At 40.2% G+C, this 18322-nt stretch overlaps 1 protein-coding gene across 2 annotated transcripts in view; it reads left to right on the top strand.

Moving 5' to 3' along the window:
- Window positions 1-18322, top strand: part of LOC107282454 (serine/threonine-protein kinase BRSK2) — a 59130-nt gene that overhangs the window by 1788 nt on the left and 39020 nt on the right. For both annotated transcript variants that reach the window (XM_015810230.1, XM_029283013.1), the window contains exon 2: window positions 17418-17512. In XM_015810230.1, the coding sequence (XP_015665716.1) occupies window positions 17418-17512 (95 nt within the window). The remainder of the gene's footprint in view (window positions 1-17417; window positions 17513-18322) is intronic.

Here is an 18322-nt window from a genome sequence, read left to right as displayed (position 1 = left end):
TGAATAATCATTTCTTGACTGTGGCGGCCGGCAGTTTATACAAAGATGATTCAAGAATATCCCTACGAATGGGCAGAGGGATGGATGTTGTTTTTGGCCTGAAGATGGGAGGGGGGCAAGAGGTAGAAACCAGGTAGTTTCTGAGAGCCCAGAAACTGGGAAGCAATTGGGGGAACGCAGGAGTAGTAGGGCAAATGGATGCCTTGTCCAGAGAACAGAGAACTTTACATTTATTTTATCCTGATGATATTGGCATGAATTCCCATCCATTTATTTCCTTGTCTTAAGGAGTTGAATGTTCGATAGGGAAGGAGATGGACAGGCAATAAGTGAAGCTTACAAACAAGTGACATGCCCAAGGTCATCAAAGAACTATTGGTAGCAGAGATGCAAATAAATAGTGATAGATACTTTGGTGTCTCCTGGATGACCCTGTTTAGTTTTTATGTTATAATCCCTAGCCAAACTAAGCTGGGATGCTCCAGCTGGATCTGGGGTGTATGATGAATGGCTTATCTGTCTGTGCAATGAAGAATCATTCAGATACGGAGAAATTGTCTTGCAAACTTTGCAAAAGAATCTGTGTCTGATATGGGTAGCAAGCATGGCTGGGCTGAAAGAGTTGCTCTAAAATTATGGAAATATTTCAATAGTAACCAGAAACCTCACTTTTTTTTTTTTTTGCAATTAGAATCCCTTAAGTAGGTTTGTTGCATGCTGTCTGGGCAGGGATGCAGCTGGTAGTTTGCTGATCTTGGATTTAGGAAATCCATCAGTTATGAAACCGCAATAGATGAGATGCCATGGAAGTCAGTCATCCTTCAGTCCTATTGAAATCAGTGGGAGCCCACATTATTAGTTACTGTTTTATTAACACTTTTTAGTACTTCAGAGAAGGCATAGATTAGCTTACTAGCTTTGTCATACCCATGCCACATACAGCATTCCTTAGCAATGATAAGGATTATAGAGTTTGGGCCCATACATGCCAGTGCAAGCAAATCTTAAACTAAACTTACCCTGAACGTGCTTATGTTGTTCTGTGTAAGCTAGGGTCTTTAATTAAAAAAAAATTACTTTGCAAGTCAACATATTGCCACATCCACAAGCATGGACTGACAAGACCTACTTGGGCATGTCGATAATGTGCAAAATGTTCAGTTCTGAATTTCACTAGAATTAAAGCATGAATGATGATACTGGAGCAAAACAAAGCAGATGTGTATTTGGAAAATCTTGTGGCCTTAGGGATATTTGCTAGATGTGATTTTGAAATTGCTCCTTACTCCCACCCACAAACACAACTTCTTTCTTGCTCAGAGTATGTTTCCCAGCTACAGTTATTTTCCATGGATATTTGAAGCTCCTTATGTATGTTCATATGCTTTAGAAAAAAATAATAATGACCAACTTAAGTCCCTCTTATTTATAAATTTAGGTTGAAGAGACACTAATAAAGCTAAAAATGAGCTCTAAGTCTTCATGTTTGGAAACTTTTTTTCTTTTTGCCCTAAAAATAGAACTTGGAGATTTTTTACCATCCTCAAACTTCTGTTTAAATTTGATAAGGATATTTAAATGGGAGTCTGCCATATGGGAAAATGGCCAACCCAGTTTACTGATTTACTCTGAGATATATTCTGTACCTAGTAAATACAGCTAAATATCTATGGAGATCGTCAATCATCCAGGTTATGGTTGTCCCAAAGGTGCTTTACAAAAGGAAACTGGACACACTTGGTTTCTCAGTTCTGACAGAACAAGTGAAACGTTTTCAAGAAAAAAACTTAAGAAAGTTCAGTTGCCTTTTAAAAAGCACCTTTGGGACCTACAACTAAATAGTTTTAGTCTCTTAACTCTTATTGTTTAAGAGTTATTCTTTAAAAATATTTATATGGCCACTCATCATAAAACCAGATCCCAGAAGGACTCACAACGATTATATAAAACAATAACAAACAAAGAATAAAATCAAATAAACAAAAACCCCTCAATAAAATTATTCTTAACTTTCGCCCCCCCCCAAAATCATTGTTTGCAGGAAATATATTGCTTGATGATCTGATTTGTTTTATAGATATATTTATTTGTTAAAGGTTATATCCAATATTTCCTATAGGAACTGAAGGTGGCATACACATGGTTCTCCTTTACCTCTTTATTTTTACCTTCACAGTAACACTGTCAAGTTAGCTTAGACTAAGAAGATACCTGGCCTGAGTCAGCCATGAACTTCAGGCTGAGTGGGGGAATTGACCTCTAAGTCCTATGAAGCTTGTTCCACCATTTTTGATTTACATCCTGCCTTTCAGTGATAAGACCTTCAAGGTGGCATTTATAAGGTCATCCTTTATTCTTTTCCTCACAGCAACAACTGTATAAAGTAGACTGTGCTAAGAAAACGTGACTACTGTAGTTTCCAATTGCCCACTGAGTTCACTGGGTGATGGAGGATTTCAGACTCAACCTCCATGCTCCCAGTCTAATCCTCTTATACTAGTTGAAAGTCTGGTTCCCTCTTGCAAATAACCGCACCAATATTATGTCACAAAATATATCAAATCATGGAGTACTGCTGTTTCTATCTTTTTCCCCCCCATTGTATCTCCTTCTGGCCAACTGCAATCCTTTTCCCCCCCTTCCCTCTTACTGCCTCTTGGAGATGAGATGCTAGCATGTTGTTAGTTTCAGTCAACTGTGTGCATGTTATCCTTCAGGTTTCAACTGCAAACTCCAACTGGAATCTCACAAAGCAGAACAGATGTGCTTATTTTACGTACATGTGTGCGACGGTGTAAATTCTATAGGCTGGAATGGTGCGGTATTGCGCAATGGCATTTCACATGCCGTTGCTGCCAGAGGAAACTATGAAAAGTATAATGGACAGTATGTTTGCAGGAGTGGGAGGCTTGAACACTTCCTGCAGCCACACATAGTTCAACATCGATAAAGAGAATATTTGTTGAAATGAGGGGTCCTTGGATGCTCTCTGAGCTTGATTGTTTTCTTGTAAATGTTTCATTACCCAAACTAGTTAGAAAACAACCAAGCTCAGAGAGCACCAAGGACCCCTCATACCTCAATATATATTGAAGCTCAATTCCCACCACCCAGGAGATACTCCAATACACACAGCTACAAGAATGGGGGAAACTAAAATTATAAAGATGTCCTCAAGCTAACCTCTGATGACTTCATGAAGACAACCTTGTTATCGGATGGGTTTATCACTGATTTTTTGTTATGGTTGTTTTTACCTCCAAGTGTAGTTTATATCCCTGATATTCCCTATAATTTCCCATCCAGGTACTAAATCCAAGCCTGTTTAATTCCAGCGGCTTCTGCAGGGACAGGATCTTTATTAGGCCAATGGAAGTTGCATAAAAGGAAGTTGTATAAAATCCCTACAAATGTTTGATCCAAGTGCTTCAGTTCGTTTGTGGTTGATATTGGAGGCCACTATATTACTAAATATAGGCTAGATGGAGTGATGGAAAGCCTACAGATACCTGAGTTGGGTTTAGAATATGCTAAGGACTCTATCAAAACTTGCTGAGAAGATAAATCCAGAAAATAGTGGTACATTTTTTTTTCCAAGGGATCAATTCCATCTGTTAAGTGAAAGTCATTTGATAAAGTCAGTGAAAGTTAGTTCTCACATGGTCAAAAGTAAACTACAATATTAACACTCCAGATTGTTACCAAAACAAAAAACAGATGGAAACTATATTTCCTACCCCAAGACAATTGCTTCTAGCCCTTTATGTAAAGTAGGTGGGAGAAACAGCACAAGATATTTGATTATAATAAATAAAAGTCATTTACTAGAATCCATATTACGGCTTCATATCTTTTGATAAATTATGTATCAGAAGTTGTTAAATTTTCGCAAGTTCCCTAGAAATTAAACCTCTGGGCAAAACCAACCCATCTTGGTTAACAAAAATCCAAACAATAATAAGTCTGTAATGATACAGGAAGTAAAACTAACAGATGTTCTCAAACAATGAAAAAAAATATTTTCCATATAAATGCATGGGCATGAATGCTAAGGCGTCATATGGAATCTCCTGGCTTTTATTTCTTACACTGCAGGACTAAGACAAGAAAGTACAAATTTTAAGTATCTATTTGCTTTTGCTTTTCATTTCATTTGGTTTGGTTTGGTTTGAAAAATCCTGAGAAAAATTTCCTGTACAAACCCAAATGTACGTATAATTTAGTAGAGCCAAATTAACATTGTAGTTGCTTTCCAACAAGATATTGATCCTCTCCCCACTCCTCCCATAAGATATAATTTAAAGTATTTTTAAAACTTGTTACCATCTTTAATGAAGTTGCTTTGGAAGTAGCGTACATTTCCAGGATAAACATTTTCCAAACTCAAGTTCCCAGAATCGTTGCACTTCATTAGTGTCAGCGTTGGAAACTTATCTCTTCACCTGGCAAACAGAATTTAGAATGCAACCATGAGAGAGAAGGGATCCACATCTTCGGACAGGGCAAATCCCAGAACTGCATCTGCTGTTTCAGAAAAGGATGCCTGGCATAACCGATGATTAGATTCCCAAGGTTAAAAAAAAAAGTAAAGAAGCCCCTATGGGTTTTTACTGCACTAGTCGTTGTCGACTATAGGGGGCAGTACTCATCTCCGTTTCAAGGCCATTGAGCCAGCGCTGGCCGAAGAGGTTTCTGCAGTCATGTGACCAGCAGGATGTCATGGAGCGCTGTTACCCCTGTTACCGAAGTGGTACCCATAGCTAAATCTGACCCTAGATTCTGCCTCGGTTTACCTTCCCAATAAGCAACCGAGTCGGAAGATCATTTAAAAGCAGTTTATTAGGGTACCCTGATAAAGTGGGATCTTCCTATGAAAAGGAGAACCCCGAGATCCATTTTACATTCCTTTTTATAGTTAACAAAAAAAAATGAAAGAGGAAAGTTGGTTGGACAAGATAAGAGTAACCCCTCCTTGCACAGTAAATCAACTACAAAACTTGTTTGAAGTTGGATAACCAGATGGCAGTTGACACTAAGAAACTTTTTCTTATCAGGAGATAATCTCCAGGACATCCTTCTGTAAATTATCTTTTCAGTTTAGGAATGTCAAAAGTTATCCAATCAATCCATACAACCTTAGGATGAAAGTTTTCCTACATTCCAATCTACAATCAACCTGAACATTATTTTAAAAGAGAGAATACAAGTCAGGTTAAAATACAAAATAACCGTGTTAGTTAACCAATTACAAAATCCATGTTGTGTACCCCTCAGTACTTATTTATCTACTTGCATTTGCATGCTTTCAAACTGCTAAATTGACAGGAGCTGGGCCAAGGACGGGAGCTCACCCTGTCGCATGACACTCAGGTCTCAAACCTGGGCTGCCAGCTTTCCAGCCAACAAGCCCGGTGTCTTAATCACTCAGCCACTGTGCCACCCTCAGATTCCTAAAGACGGTTTCAATACCCCCCCCTAGAACGGCCCCTCCTCCTATGAAACACCCGCACCAATAAATTTGGCAGTGGTGTCAATCTCCTTGTTGAGAGCACTAGGAGGAGGAAGGAGGATTAGGGCCGTGATAGTGTAGTGGCTAGAATGCAGTACTGCAGGCTACTTCTGCTGACTGCCATCTGCCAGCAGTTTGATAGTTCGATCCTCACCGGCTCAAGGTTGACTCAACCTTCCATCCTTCCCAGTTTGATAAAATGAGGACCCAGATTGTTGGGGGCCATAGGCTGACTTTGTAAACCGCTTAGAGAGGACTGTAAAGCACTGTGAAGCGGTGTATAAGACTAAGTGCTATTGTTGGTGCTAAGTGCTATATCCCACCTTTATTGTTGTTTTTATAAATAACTCAAGGCGGTGAATATGCCTAAAACTCCTTGCTCCTCCTAGGACTCTCAACAGGGAGGTTGACACCATAAATAAATAAAATCATAGCAATACAATCAAAACAATAATAGCAATAGTTTGGAACTCCCTTGGTGCTTGTTAACTGCCAGCATTTGAGAACTTGCAAGGAAAGACGTATTGCCCTCTCCAGCCTTGACTTCCAGCCTAGATAACACCGATGCAGAAACTGATCTGTGTAGGATCCTTCATCCAACACTCCAGTGGCAAGCTGGATGCATGCAGACATGGTTGCTGCTAATGCTGCATTGCTGGGAGAGCAGGGGCCACTGCAGCCCTGCAGTTCTTAGGGATCCAGGACTGGTCCTGGTAGTTTGGGGGTGGTGGTGGCAGCAGCGGCTTTCTGCCTAAGCAAGTACAACTATACCGGTTAAAAAAAAAATCCAGATATGTTTTAATCTATTAATAATGTATTGAAAGATAAATAGGTTTTTCTAGGGTCTTTGAACCAAACAGCTAACATCTCTTTTAATTAACACAGTTCTGTAACAAACAATAAAAAGAAAAGGCAATACAGAACCACGCATCAGAATTTGCAAAGGGATCCTTAGCAAGAAAGATAAGGGAGTTACAAAGATGAGCTTGTATACGTAAATTGATTAAATATTGAAAACTACGTTAATGGGATCTTGACCCTTTCTTCTCTTTTCAGGTTTCATTAATAGTATATGTGGCCCTCATTATTTGTGGAGGCTCTGCTCCAGCCTAACAACCACAGAACATGAACCCATGGATCATGAGACTTTGCAGAAACAACCTATGGGCAGGGACATCCACCATTTTTTACACCTGCAGAAAATACACAAAAACTCATCCAACAGCATCCTCTAAACACAACTCTGCCCAAACCCGTTGATGGATGAAACACTTTACCATAGATGATGAGAACTGGTTTGCATGTATTTGTTTAATTTGATTTTGCAATATTTTAGCCAAAGTCAACTGCAAATATGCAAGGCCAATGAGGACCGCATATCCTAATAAAAAGATAAATATTTAAGCCAGCCTCACCTTCCAACTTTATGAATGTGATAGTACCCTAATTTCCCCACATGCCAACGCCTGGGAGATCAGGGAACTATAATCCAAAATTTATATGGAGGGGACCAGATGGAAGGGAGGCTGTTCTAATGTGTTTACTTATGAAGATAGCAAAAAGCACCAAAAGAATATTTACCACAAAAAAAAAAATCCTTTATCCTGATATTTGACAGTGTGACCAGTGCCTTCAAAGGCAATAGGATCATTGGCAAGCATTAAAGATTAATCCGTCCCTCAATTTAAGCTCAAATTACATATAGCTTTTTTTTTTGGCAGTGGCAGTGGATTGACACTGCTTTATTCAAGGATTTTTTTAAAAAAATCTTCCTATTATGGTTCACAGCTCTGGAGTTCCCTGCTGGATCTTACTCTGCTTAATTTTTTGGGATCATACATTTTTGGGCTAACAGTTGCCATCTGCAGTAGCAAACTTTTTTTAAAAATATTGATACTTTACTTTTGAGTGTAACCATCTGTTTTTCTGTTCTGACTTTTCTACAATGGTTCCTCACATCCTTCTCCCTCCATATTGCAAAGTTTCCGACCAATGGGATGTAGAGAAAGGGCAGACGCTAATGTCTTGGCAAGTTGCAAAGCATGGCTGCTGGATTTCATGTGACAAAAGTGCGCAAATGTAAGATCACACTTGGAATATATTGCATTCAGTTTTGGTCACCGCAATATAAAAAAAGGTGTTGAGACTCTAGAAAAAAAAAAGTGCAGAGAAGAGCAACAGAGATGATTAGGGGTCTGGAAGCTAAAACATACAGTTGCAGGAATTAGGTGTGTCTAGTTTAAAGAAAAGAAGGACTGGGGTGACACGATAGCAGTGTTCAATATCTGAGGGGCTGCCATAAAGAAGAGAGGGTCAACCTGAAGGCAGGACAAGAAGAAATGGATGGAAACTAATCAAGGAGAGAAACAACCTAGAACTAAGGAGTAATTTCCTGACAGTTAGAACAATTAATCAGTGGAACCTGTCTCCAGAAATTGTCGGTACTCCGACACTGGAGGTTTTTAAGAAGAGATTTGTCTGAAATAGTATAGGGTTTCCATTTGTCTGAAATAGTATAGGGTTTCCTGTCTGAGCAGGGGTTGGATTAGAAGACTTTCGAAGTCCCTTCCAACACTGTTATTCTATTATTCCGTTACTTGTCTCTAGATCAATACTTCTCAAACCTGGTGGATGGTGGGGAGAGGGTATTGTTTTTACTATTTGTATATTGGGTTTTTATTTTTTGTAAGCCACCAAGAGTCACTGAGGGTGAGTGGATGGCCATATAAATTCTCTTAAATAAAATAAATAGTGAATAAGTAAACTTTCTCTGCTGGCTGGGGAATTCTGGGGATTGATGTTCACATACCTTAAAGTTGCTAAGGTTGAGAAAAACATTGCTCTCGATTAAGTGCAGTTGCCCTTCTTTTAGCCTTCCTGTGATTTATTAGGGCTGTTTGTTTTAGACAGCACCATCACAGTCTGAGAGCCGATCTAACTAATTTGATAGCACTGGTATGATATATAGATGTGATACACTAAGAATCATAAAATCATACAACTGGAAGGCGCTATTTAGGTTATTGAGTGCAATCCCCTGCTCAGCACAGAAACACAAATTAAAACATCCTTAATGATTGCCTATCTTCTTTTCTCACATACAAGTTATGTTAGACAATTGTCTGCCTGTTTGTCTATCTGTTTATTTATTTGTTAAATTTATTTGCCGCCTATCTCACCATGGGGTACTCTAGGCCAGGGCTTTTCAACCTTTTCACCCATTGTACCACTTTTAGGATATGGCAATATCCGAGTACCACCAGTCGCCTAGCAAGGAGTCAAAAACTTGATGATCCCAAAAAAGGAAAAAAGTGATAAAGTACAGGTAGTCCTCGACTTACAACAGTTCGCTTAGTGACTGTTTGAAGTTACAATGGCACTGAAAACAGGGCCCCCCAAGCCACAGCCGAGCAAGACACCTGCCTGCCCACCCGGCGGCGCTCTTCCTCCTGTCCGAGGTTTTCATTGTTGTGAGCATTTCTGTTGAGGATTGGCAGCGAGGGTGGGGTGGGGGGGTTGGTTTTTATTCCCCCCATCTGCTGGGTGGTTGCAGCAGGTTTTGGTCAATTCACATGACCCTGGGACACTGACCATCATAAATATGAATCAGTTGCCAAGCATCTGAATGTAAATCACAAGACCCTGGAGATGCTGCAACATGCCAGCTGATCGACACTTCTTCTGGGCTCAGCAGAAGCACCAGGATCAGTGCTGCTTTCCAGCTGATTGGTGCTTTTTCAGGGCTGAGCAAAAGCACCAGGATCAGCGCCGAGCTCCAGCTGGAGCCTAGCTCTGATCCTGGCGCTTCCGCTGAGCCCTGACAGCCCCAAAGGAAGCGCCAATCAGCTGGAAAGCGGCACTGATCCTGGCACTTCCGCTGAGTCCTGACAGCCCTGCAGCTCCAGCCGTCTCTCGCTCAGGCTTGTGCGGTGCTGCCACCGGTTCAGCTCATTCCCCTCCCCCACTACCACTTTTCTAGGATGGTCACGTACCACCTGCCAGATGCCAATGTACCACAGGTGGTACCTGTACCACTGGTTGAAAAGCCCTGCTCTAGGCGGTATGTATTAAGAGATTGAAAAAAATAGTGAATGTGGAAATCCACCCTTCCCATTTCTTTATATCCCAGTGGTGTGAACTTGAACATCAAGGTCAAAGGAGGGCTGTAATTTAGCTAATGTTGAAAAAAGTTGATTTTATGGGCTTACTATAAAATTCTGTGTCCTTCAACTGGTCCAGTTTCGCCACCAAAAACAACTTATTCCTGGAATGTTTTCTAATTGCCTTTTTGGCAAGCTGTATTAATTTATTTTTAAGATGAGATTGTTTTTCTTTTCATTATGTTGGTAAACAAAGCCGTAAAGAGGAATATATCTTCAGAGTTTCAGAAGTCAATGTATGAAACTGTGTTAGGTATTAAATGACATCTTCAGCTCAAATTAAGATTTTCATTTGTCTTTTTCCCAGTAAGTGTGAGCATGTATTGTGGGCATATCCCAAAGATGCTTTTTTACAAGGCAACTGGACTTTCTATTTTTTCTTTGAAGACATTTCACTTCTCATCCAAGAAGCTTTTTCAGCTCAGAAGCTTCTTGGATGAGAAGCAAAACATCTTCAAAAAAAACCCAAGAAAGTCCAGTTGCCCCGTGAAAAAGCATCCTTGGGATTAACTATGACTTGGATGACTGAGAATCTCCATAGATATTGGAGGCATAATTAAGTTGCAGCCTTTAGCAGATAATTTATTTTTGTCGGTATTGTTATCAAAACCACAGTTAAAGATCTAGCGAGAAATTTTTTTTGATGGCCCTATGTGTAGCTGGCAGATCTTTTTTAACAGTTGAAGAAAAAGAGAAACTCAGCAATATCAACATAAGTAAAACATATTTAAAAATGGAATGCATGGGTGTAAATGCTATCATCGCAAGATGCTACATGTAAAAAGATGTAAAAAGAAATCTGGTTGGTCAATCAAGGTATTTCCAATTTCCCTTTCAGATAGGCTTTGACATCAGTAATGGCCAGGGATTGTGGAAATTAAAGTTGGACACATATGGGGGATATGTGATTGGGAATTATTTGTATAGATCTGAAGAAGCACTCAGTTTTGACAAGGAATAACCAACCTAGTGCCATTTAAGTATTGTGGACCCCAGGGTCCATTAGTGCGACCAAAAGGTCTTGAAAAGGTAGACAGTATCAGGTTGTCTTCTGTAAGTTTGCCAAGTTGGAGTTATCTCAGTTGTTTATCTGTCAAAAAGATTAGAAGAGACTAAGGGATTTTCTTAGGATCTTGTGTTCCCTGTTTCTTCTGCTCCCTCACATTCCCTCCTTTTCCAATTTGGGAGGAGAGAATCTATTAAGACTTTTACCAGGGCAGGTGTGGACAAGCACACTTTTGTTTTGGACCAACTTCCATCAGCTCCATCAACCAAGATGAAGGATCAAGGATTAGGGAAATTTTAGGTCAAATATCTAGAGTCTGCTGGACTCTCTAATTCTGCTACAGGGATTTACACTGACTCAATTCCAGAAGGATCTGGGTCCCTGCCAACACATACTCTTAGAGCAGTGGTTCTCAACCTGTGGGTCGGGACCCCATTTGGGGTCGATCAACCATTTCATGGGGGTCGCCAAGCAAGGCTGTCCGCCATTCTTTTGTCCGCCATTTTTTTTGTCTGCCATTTTTTCCCCTTTTCCGGCGGGTGCCTTACCTCCCTTGGGCTGGGCCAGCTGGTGGTCGGCCTGCTCCGTCTCTGCCGCTTGCCAGCTACGCCTCGGCCGGCGCAGGGGGCGGAACCACGCATGTGCGGCGGTCCCGGGCAGGGAAAGTCCTCGACTTACGACCGGTTGGGTAGTCCTCGACTTACAACCGGCTTAGTCCTCGACTTACGACCGGTTTAGTCCTCGACTTATGACCGGTTTAGTCCTCGGTTGGGGTCGCGGCATTAAAAAGGTTGAGAACCACTGTCTTAGAGGATGTATCCAAGGCCTCTGAGCTTTATGATGCCAGGGAGTGAATGCGTAGTTTGCAAATCTGGACTTGATGCACAAAACAACCTGGAAGTGAACATCTGTGATGACCTAGGAAAAATACAATGTGAGCACTTAACTATTGATGCCAGTGTGTTGAGGGACAAGCTAGGTCTGTGGGCTGATTCTGCACAAAAAAGAGCAACAGAGAGAAAAGTGAGAAGTACTTCCCTCTCCAGCCTAACCCTAAGGCCCTCCCCAGTGGCAATATTCACACTGAACCCATAAATCAACCACATTTTAGTTTAGCATGCTGTGTGAATGCAGCCTATGTAAATGATGCAAGCATATGTTCATACTCCAAATGGCTGTATCACAAACATCAAGTTTTAACCACAAGACCTCTGGCAGAGATCCAGAAAGGAGCAGGGCCAATGAACAGAAAATGTCTGGTCTGACTTAATTAATATTTCTCTCCAGCTTTATTTGTAGACTGCAAAAATATATGTGTACATGATTTTGTGTGATGGGTTCAGTTACTTTCAAGGTTGGGAACCCAAGTTCTTTTGGGTCAACAGCCATGATTTTGTTTCTGCTAGAATACTCTGTTGGCCTGTATTTCGGAATCTATAAACTCTACAGTGGCTATGGTAGCTAAACAAAGTTGCAAAAATAGGGATGGCTAGTTCAGGAAAAACTGTGAAAACATGACTGAGGCAAAATAAGGTAACACTGTTCAGAGTCAAGATTTGTTTTCTCTTGTTCCAGAATTCAGGACAGAACAATGGCTCTGAATTTCACAAAAGTAAATTCTATAAACCATTAGGAAAATGTTCCTAACAGTAAACATAGTTTGACAGAGGAATCGATGATAAAGAGATTTGTGGGTCTCTTTCCTGGATGTATTTAAGAAGAGGCTAATCATCCACCTATCAACAAGCCTTTAATTTGGGTTCCCACACTGAGCAAAGGGATGGATTACATGGCGTAATTCAGACAGTGCTGTGGCTCTTTGTGGGGTATTCCAACTTGGGCAATAAAACTAATTCGGTAAATTGTAGCTCAGTGAAGCATTTTCATTGATTCAGAATTATAGAATCATAAAATAAGAGTTGGAGATAATGTAGTTCAAAATTTCCCAACCTTGGTAACTTCTTAAGGAGTGGCATCCAGTACCCAGAATTCCCTAGCCAGAATGGCTATTGCTGAGAATTCTGGTAGTTGAAGTCAACATATATGAATTTTTCATGGTTGGGGAACACTGATCCAGTCCAAGCCCTTACCATATGTAGGAATCAGTAACAACAGATGGCTATCCAGTCTTTCAAATACCCCTACATAAGAGTATCATCACCTCCCAAGGCAATCAAATTCATTCTTGAACAGAACTTACCAGTACAAAATAAAAAGAAACAACAAGCTTGTTTTTTTTACGGCTGTATTTATGATGTGTAGCTGTGAACACAGCCCATACAAATTGTTGATTCCTGTCTCCCTTAATACACTGGCTAAACATGCAGCTAGTGGCAGATTGCTGCTAACTGCTAGCTATGTCCTGGACCGGAGACATGAATTATCCATTCTTTGTTCTCAAATGTCATGTTTTCTTCTACAAGATAAGAGAATATGGCCAAAAAGGATTCAATGACAGTATCATCCTTGGTTAAATCCGTGAACTTCCCCTTCTTTATTAGTTTAAAATTTGAGTCAAATATTTTAAGTGGAAGGCTGTATAAAATTCATTGTCATCTATTTAATTGTTGTTGTTGTTTTAAAAAAAAAAATCCTAGGAGCAATTTTGGCTTTAAAATTTCCACTCAGCCTTGAAGTCCATGGGATGATTTTCTGACAGGCATGATTACTCTCAGCCTAATCTACCTCACAGGATTGTTGTGAAGAAAAATGATGGGAAGAAAAGAATAGAAGCATATATACCACCTTGATTTCCTTAGATAAAGGGTGGAGAGAAACGGAATCTATCTCACTTATATAAAAAAAGAAAGAACTACTATTTTTATGGATTTGCTCAAAATATTGTGGACTAATAGCTGGTGGGTTTATGTGCAGATTTGATACCTAAATACAAAAGCACAAGAGCAACTACGTTAGGGATAGTTGAGGGTTTGTAGGTTAGATTCAGTCCAATTTTACAATATGATTTTGATATTATATCTGAAGCCGGTTTCATTATATTTTAAAGCTAGAGGATTTGGTTTGATTTATGGTAATTTCAGGAAACAACTGCCTTTAATTCATAGAATCCATTTGATGTCTTTAGCCTTTAAGTGTTTACAGCGTTGCATTCCTTGAAAAGAGAAGCAAGAGGCAGGAAATTTAAATCGATTGAAGATCCATTCATAACCTTCAAGAACGTAAGAAATGTGACAGCATTTCATCTCTCTTTTGTGAATGTTAGGGCACTTATCTCTAACTGCCATCGTACTGTGGCCAGCTTTAAATATACCGTAAGTAAGAATGTTGGAAATCCTCCTGCTCATCAAAAGAAGTTTTTTGCAGCACAAACCAGACATAGAGATTATGCTATTGAGTAGAACTTGGATTTTAAATTTCTGTTCTCAGTCAGGATATTCACATTTTTGGTTTTGCTACTCTGGTCCTGCAACATCATTTAATCTCTGATCTATGGTTACCATCATGCTATAGATAGAAATTTCTCTATCCATGTCAGATCATTATTGCCTGTACCAGGGGTCTTCAAACGTGGCTCTTTTATGACTTTGTGACCTTCTCACAATGGGGAAGCCAGATTCACTTAACAACGCTGTTGGTAACTTAATAATTGCAATGAGTCACTGAACAACTGTGGCAAGAAAGTCGTAAAATGGGGCAAAAGTCACTTAACAACTATCTCACTTAGCAACAGAAATTTTGGGCTCAATTGTGGTCGTAAGTCAAGGACTATTTATATTTCTGTTATTGTCACAAAGGATGTCGTGGAAATGAGTTAAAATGTTTAGTATGTTTGTTTTTTGTGCTTATTCTTCACCAACCTTCCCCATTTTACTGGTTATTCAGATGTGTAGTCCCCAGCTCTAAGATGTTGGTTGTACCTAAAAATTCTGGGAGATGAAATAAAGTAAAAAGTAAAGTAAAAGTAAAAAACCTGCATTATTCTCCTTCATACTGTGTAATTTGCATAAGTAGGTTTCAACCATAGGAATTGAGTTACCTCAAAGAGGAAAGAAACATAACTGAACTGGAGTTTAGGACCTGTTGTTTTTTTCCCACCTTCATAATTCTGCTGCACCTTTTTTTTTTTTAATGGGCAAGGTTTTTTCATTTTTAATCGCTTCTTTTATCTCTACTAGAGATGTAAAGCACCAAGCTGCCAAATGTAAGGGCAATAGCTCGGTGCCATTATCATAACATGTAAACGTCAATACATTTTTCTCCTTTTATAGAGCTCTTAAGAGCAAACTGATAAACATGAAGACAGCTTTCTATGTAAATGTTTTTCCACAGATTTAATCAGCATTCTTGCAGGTTCAATATCTTGAGTCTCTGAGCCTTTCCTTATTTATGAGTTCAAGTGCTCTCCACCCATCCTTGAGTTGGCAGCAAACTCAAAGATGGGTGTGATGTTGTTACCCCCTCTGCCCTCTCTCTTCCCAGCCACTGACAATTATCTGACTTCTCTCCAGAATACAGGTAGTCCTCGCATTACAACAATTCATTTAGTGACCATTTGGAGTTACAATGGCTCTGAAAAAAGTGACGTGACCAGTTTTTGACACTGTGGCAGCATCCCCATGATCACGTGATCAAAATTCAGACACTTGGCAATTGACTCATATTTATGACGGTTGCAGTGTCCCAGGGTTGTGTGATCACCTTTTACGACCTTCCGGCAAGCAAAGTCAAGGGGGAAGCCAGATTCACTTAATAACTGTGTTACTAACTTAACAACTGCAGTGATTCACTTAACAACTGTGGCAAGAAAGGTTGTACAATGGGCCAAAATTCACTTAACAAGTCTCGCTTAGCAACAGAAATTTGGGGCTCGGTTGTGGTCCTGAGTCAAGGACTACCTTTAAAGGGTTATAAAACCTAACACAATATTTTTCAAATTTGGTAACTTTAAAATGTTGTGGACTTCAACTCCCAGAATTCCCCAGCCAGTGAAAACTACTGGCCTAACAGATTTAACATACCGTAATATTCATCTTGGACAATGTTGGAGCAAGTGGGAAGTGAGGAATGGGAAGCACTTTTGCATCACATCAACTAAGATGAACTGGAGATGAGATCACAGCAATAAAGCAGAAGTTGTTACCAAGGCATGCTTGTGCCAGGGTGAGATGCAAATGGGAGGGAATGTCCTTTAACATGTAATGGCCATCCTTACCATGTGGTTTGCTCAAGACAGAGAAAGTTGCAGTTCTAATTCTGCATCTTGCCTAGAAGTGGGGGACGTAGAAAAAAAGGCTAATAATGAAAAAAGCTCCTGTATTTCAATGGGAATTGGAAGTGTCCTATCTCTAAGTGTCCCTATGCTCTGGATTAATTCCAGAGTATAAGCATTTTCCTTGCAAGCTAATAGTAGTATTGTGAAGGGCTTCCTAATTTCCCATGCAGTACTACATGGGTTGAATGCCCCCAGGATGAGATGGCAATGAAGCATTTATACTTGGAAATACACACACAAACTTTTTTCATGGAACACATGCATAGATTTGCTTTCTAAATATAGCATTATTGCTATTTATAATATCTTTCATAGATGCTTAATTTACAGATATAATCGGAACAAAGAGAGGAACCCTGGCTAAATAGCAGTTTTGAGAAGAGGTCCCTCCACCATTCTTGTATCTTTTCCATTGTCCCTCTAACTTCTCAGTTAACTCTGCTGCTGTTTCTTTCTCTTCCATACAGCAAAAGTTATTTCTCTATCTCAAGCTCTCTGTCCAGCGCTAAACTTAGCTTTGAAGTAAAACGCAGGATTTAGTTAGAGTTATCAAATTTCAGAGCAATGACCCAAGAACACCTGGTGGCCGTGCACGGCCATTCTTTCAATTTTGCACATGCTCTGGGACCATTCCTGGGTTTTTGTGGGAAGTTGTAAGAATCAATAAATGTAGATACCCAAGGTTTATTTCAGTCATAGAAATCAATCCAATGCATACTAATTTGACAGAGAAGAAAAAAGGAAGACGACTACAAATAGCACTTGACTTATGACCACAACTGAGCCGAAAATTTCTGTTGCTAGGTGAGATAGTTGTTAAGTGAATTTTGCCCCGTTTTATGACCTTTCTGGCCAAAGTGATTAAGTGAATCGCTGCAGTTGTTAAGTTAATAACACCGTTGTTAAGTGAATCTGGCTTCCCCGTTGACTTTGCTTGTCAGAAGGTTGCAAAAGGAGATCCAGTGACCCTGGGACACTGCAACCGTCATAAATATGAATCAGTTGCCAAGAGTCTGAATTTTGATCATATGACCACAGGGAAGTTGAAAGGGTTATAAGTGTGAAAAACGGCCATGTCATTGCCGTTCTAACTTTGAATGGTCACTAAATGAACTGTTGTAAATTGAGGACTACCTGTAATTGGTAGCTCTAATTTAGGGGGTCTCCATCCTTGCCAACTTTACGGCTTACGGACTTCAACTCCCAGAATTCCTCAGCCAGGTTGGCTGGCTGAGCAAATTTGGGAGTTGAAGTCTACAAGTCTTAAAGTTGCCAAGGTTGGAGACCCCCTGCTCAAGTTCATCCACAGCCTTCTTCTGCTCCATCCTTTCTCTGCCAATGCATCTTTTATCTGCCTGCAGTTCCTCATCTCTGAAGCCTATCAAACATTTGCTACTAAACAGGCACATTTGAAGGAAGTGCTATTGCGGAGAATGCAATGAGTTGATGTCACAAAGCCTTGGTACATTGCATTACGGTAGAACTCTAGTGCCTTTCTTGTTTCCGTAGGTCTGGTGAAGCTGGGCATACACTGCATCACAGGGCAGAAAGTTGCCATTAAGATAGTGAACCGGGAAAAACTTTCTGAGTCTGTACTGATGAAGGTAAGCGAATCCTATTTCTCAGGGTTATAGCAGGGGGCTGAGGGACGGGTGAGGGAGATTGGAGAAGATGGAGTCCAAAAGAGCAAAGGACTGAATCCTTTGCATGCTATGCTTTCTATGCATCTCATCTCTTGCCTCTCACTTTCCTTCCCGTGGGAAGGTGGAAGTCTGATAAAGTCTAATTGATTCATAGTCTGTATTAGTGCCCCAAAAGAATTTGCCAGTCAATTTCTAGCTACTGGGAAATTTGCAAAATTAATGCAGTCTCTCACCAAGTTGTCAAGTTTAAAGAAGGCAGCACAGAGTGATGTTACTAAGGTGGCTTCTCCACTACTTAGAGTTACTTAGAGCAACTTCATAGCAACCCCTAGCTGTCATTGAAGTTATATGCATCCTGTCCTCCTTATTGCAATCCCATCAATTTGACACAGCAATGGAGGGATGACTCTAGAAAGAGTTCTAAGTAACTGGTGGAAGTTGGGAGGCAAACTATGATATAAGCATCATGCAGATGCATGACGTTTAGGTATTTGCATCCGACATCATGACTCAAGTACACACTAGTGTCATTTGTGCAATAACCTCATGGTACACACGTCCTTTTGGCATCCTCAAGGCTTGCTGTGGACTCTTGTGGCAGCAAGTTGTTAGTGGAGAAGGAGCAGTAAGATTTTGCTGCCTAACAAAGGATGTGCAAAATATAGACAGGTATTCTAAATGTAGATGGTCTCTAAGTGAGACTGGCACAACCCAGAACAGAATTAGGTTTAGGTTAGATTCCCACGGCTCTAATATCCTGACCCTGGCTTG

The sequence above is a fragment of the Protobothrops mucrosquamatus genome, unplaced genomic scaffold, assembly GCF_001527695.2.
Source record: "Protobothrops mucrosquamatus isolate PMUCROS unplaced genomic scaffold, P.Mucros_1.0 scaffold8, whole genome shotgun sequence".
In the NCBI taxonomy this organism is placed as follows: Eukaryota; Metazoa; Chordata; class Lepidosauria; order Squamata; family Viperidae; genus Protobothrops; species Protobothrops mucrosquamatus.
Note: the sequence above shows the minus strand (reverse complement) of the source record. Positions and strands in the feature narration are given on the sequence as shown.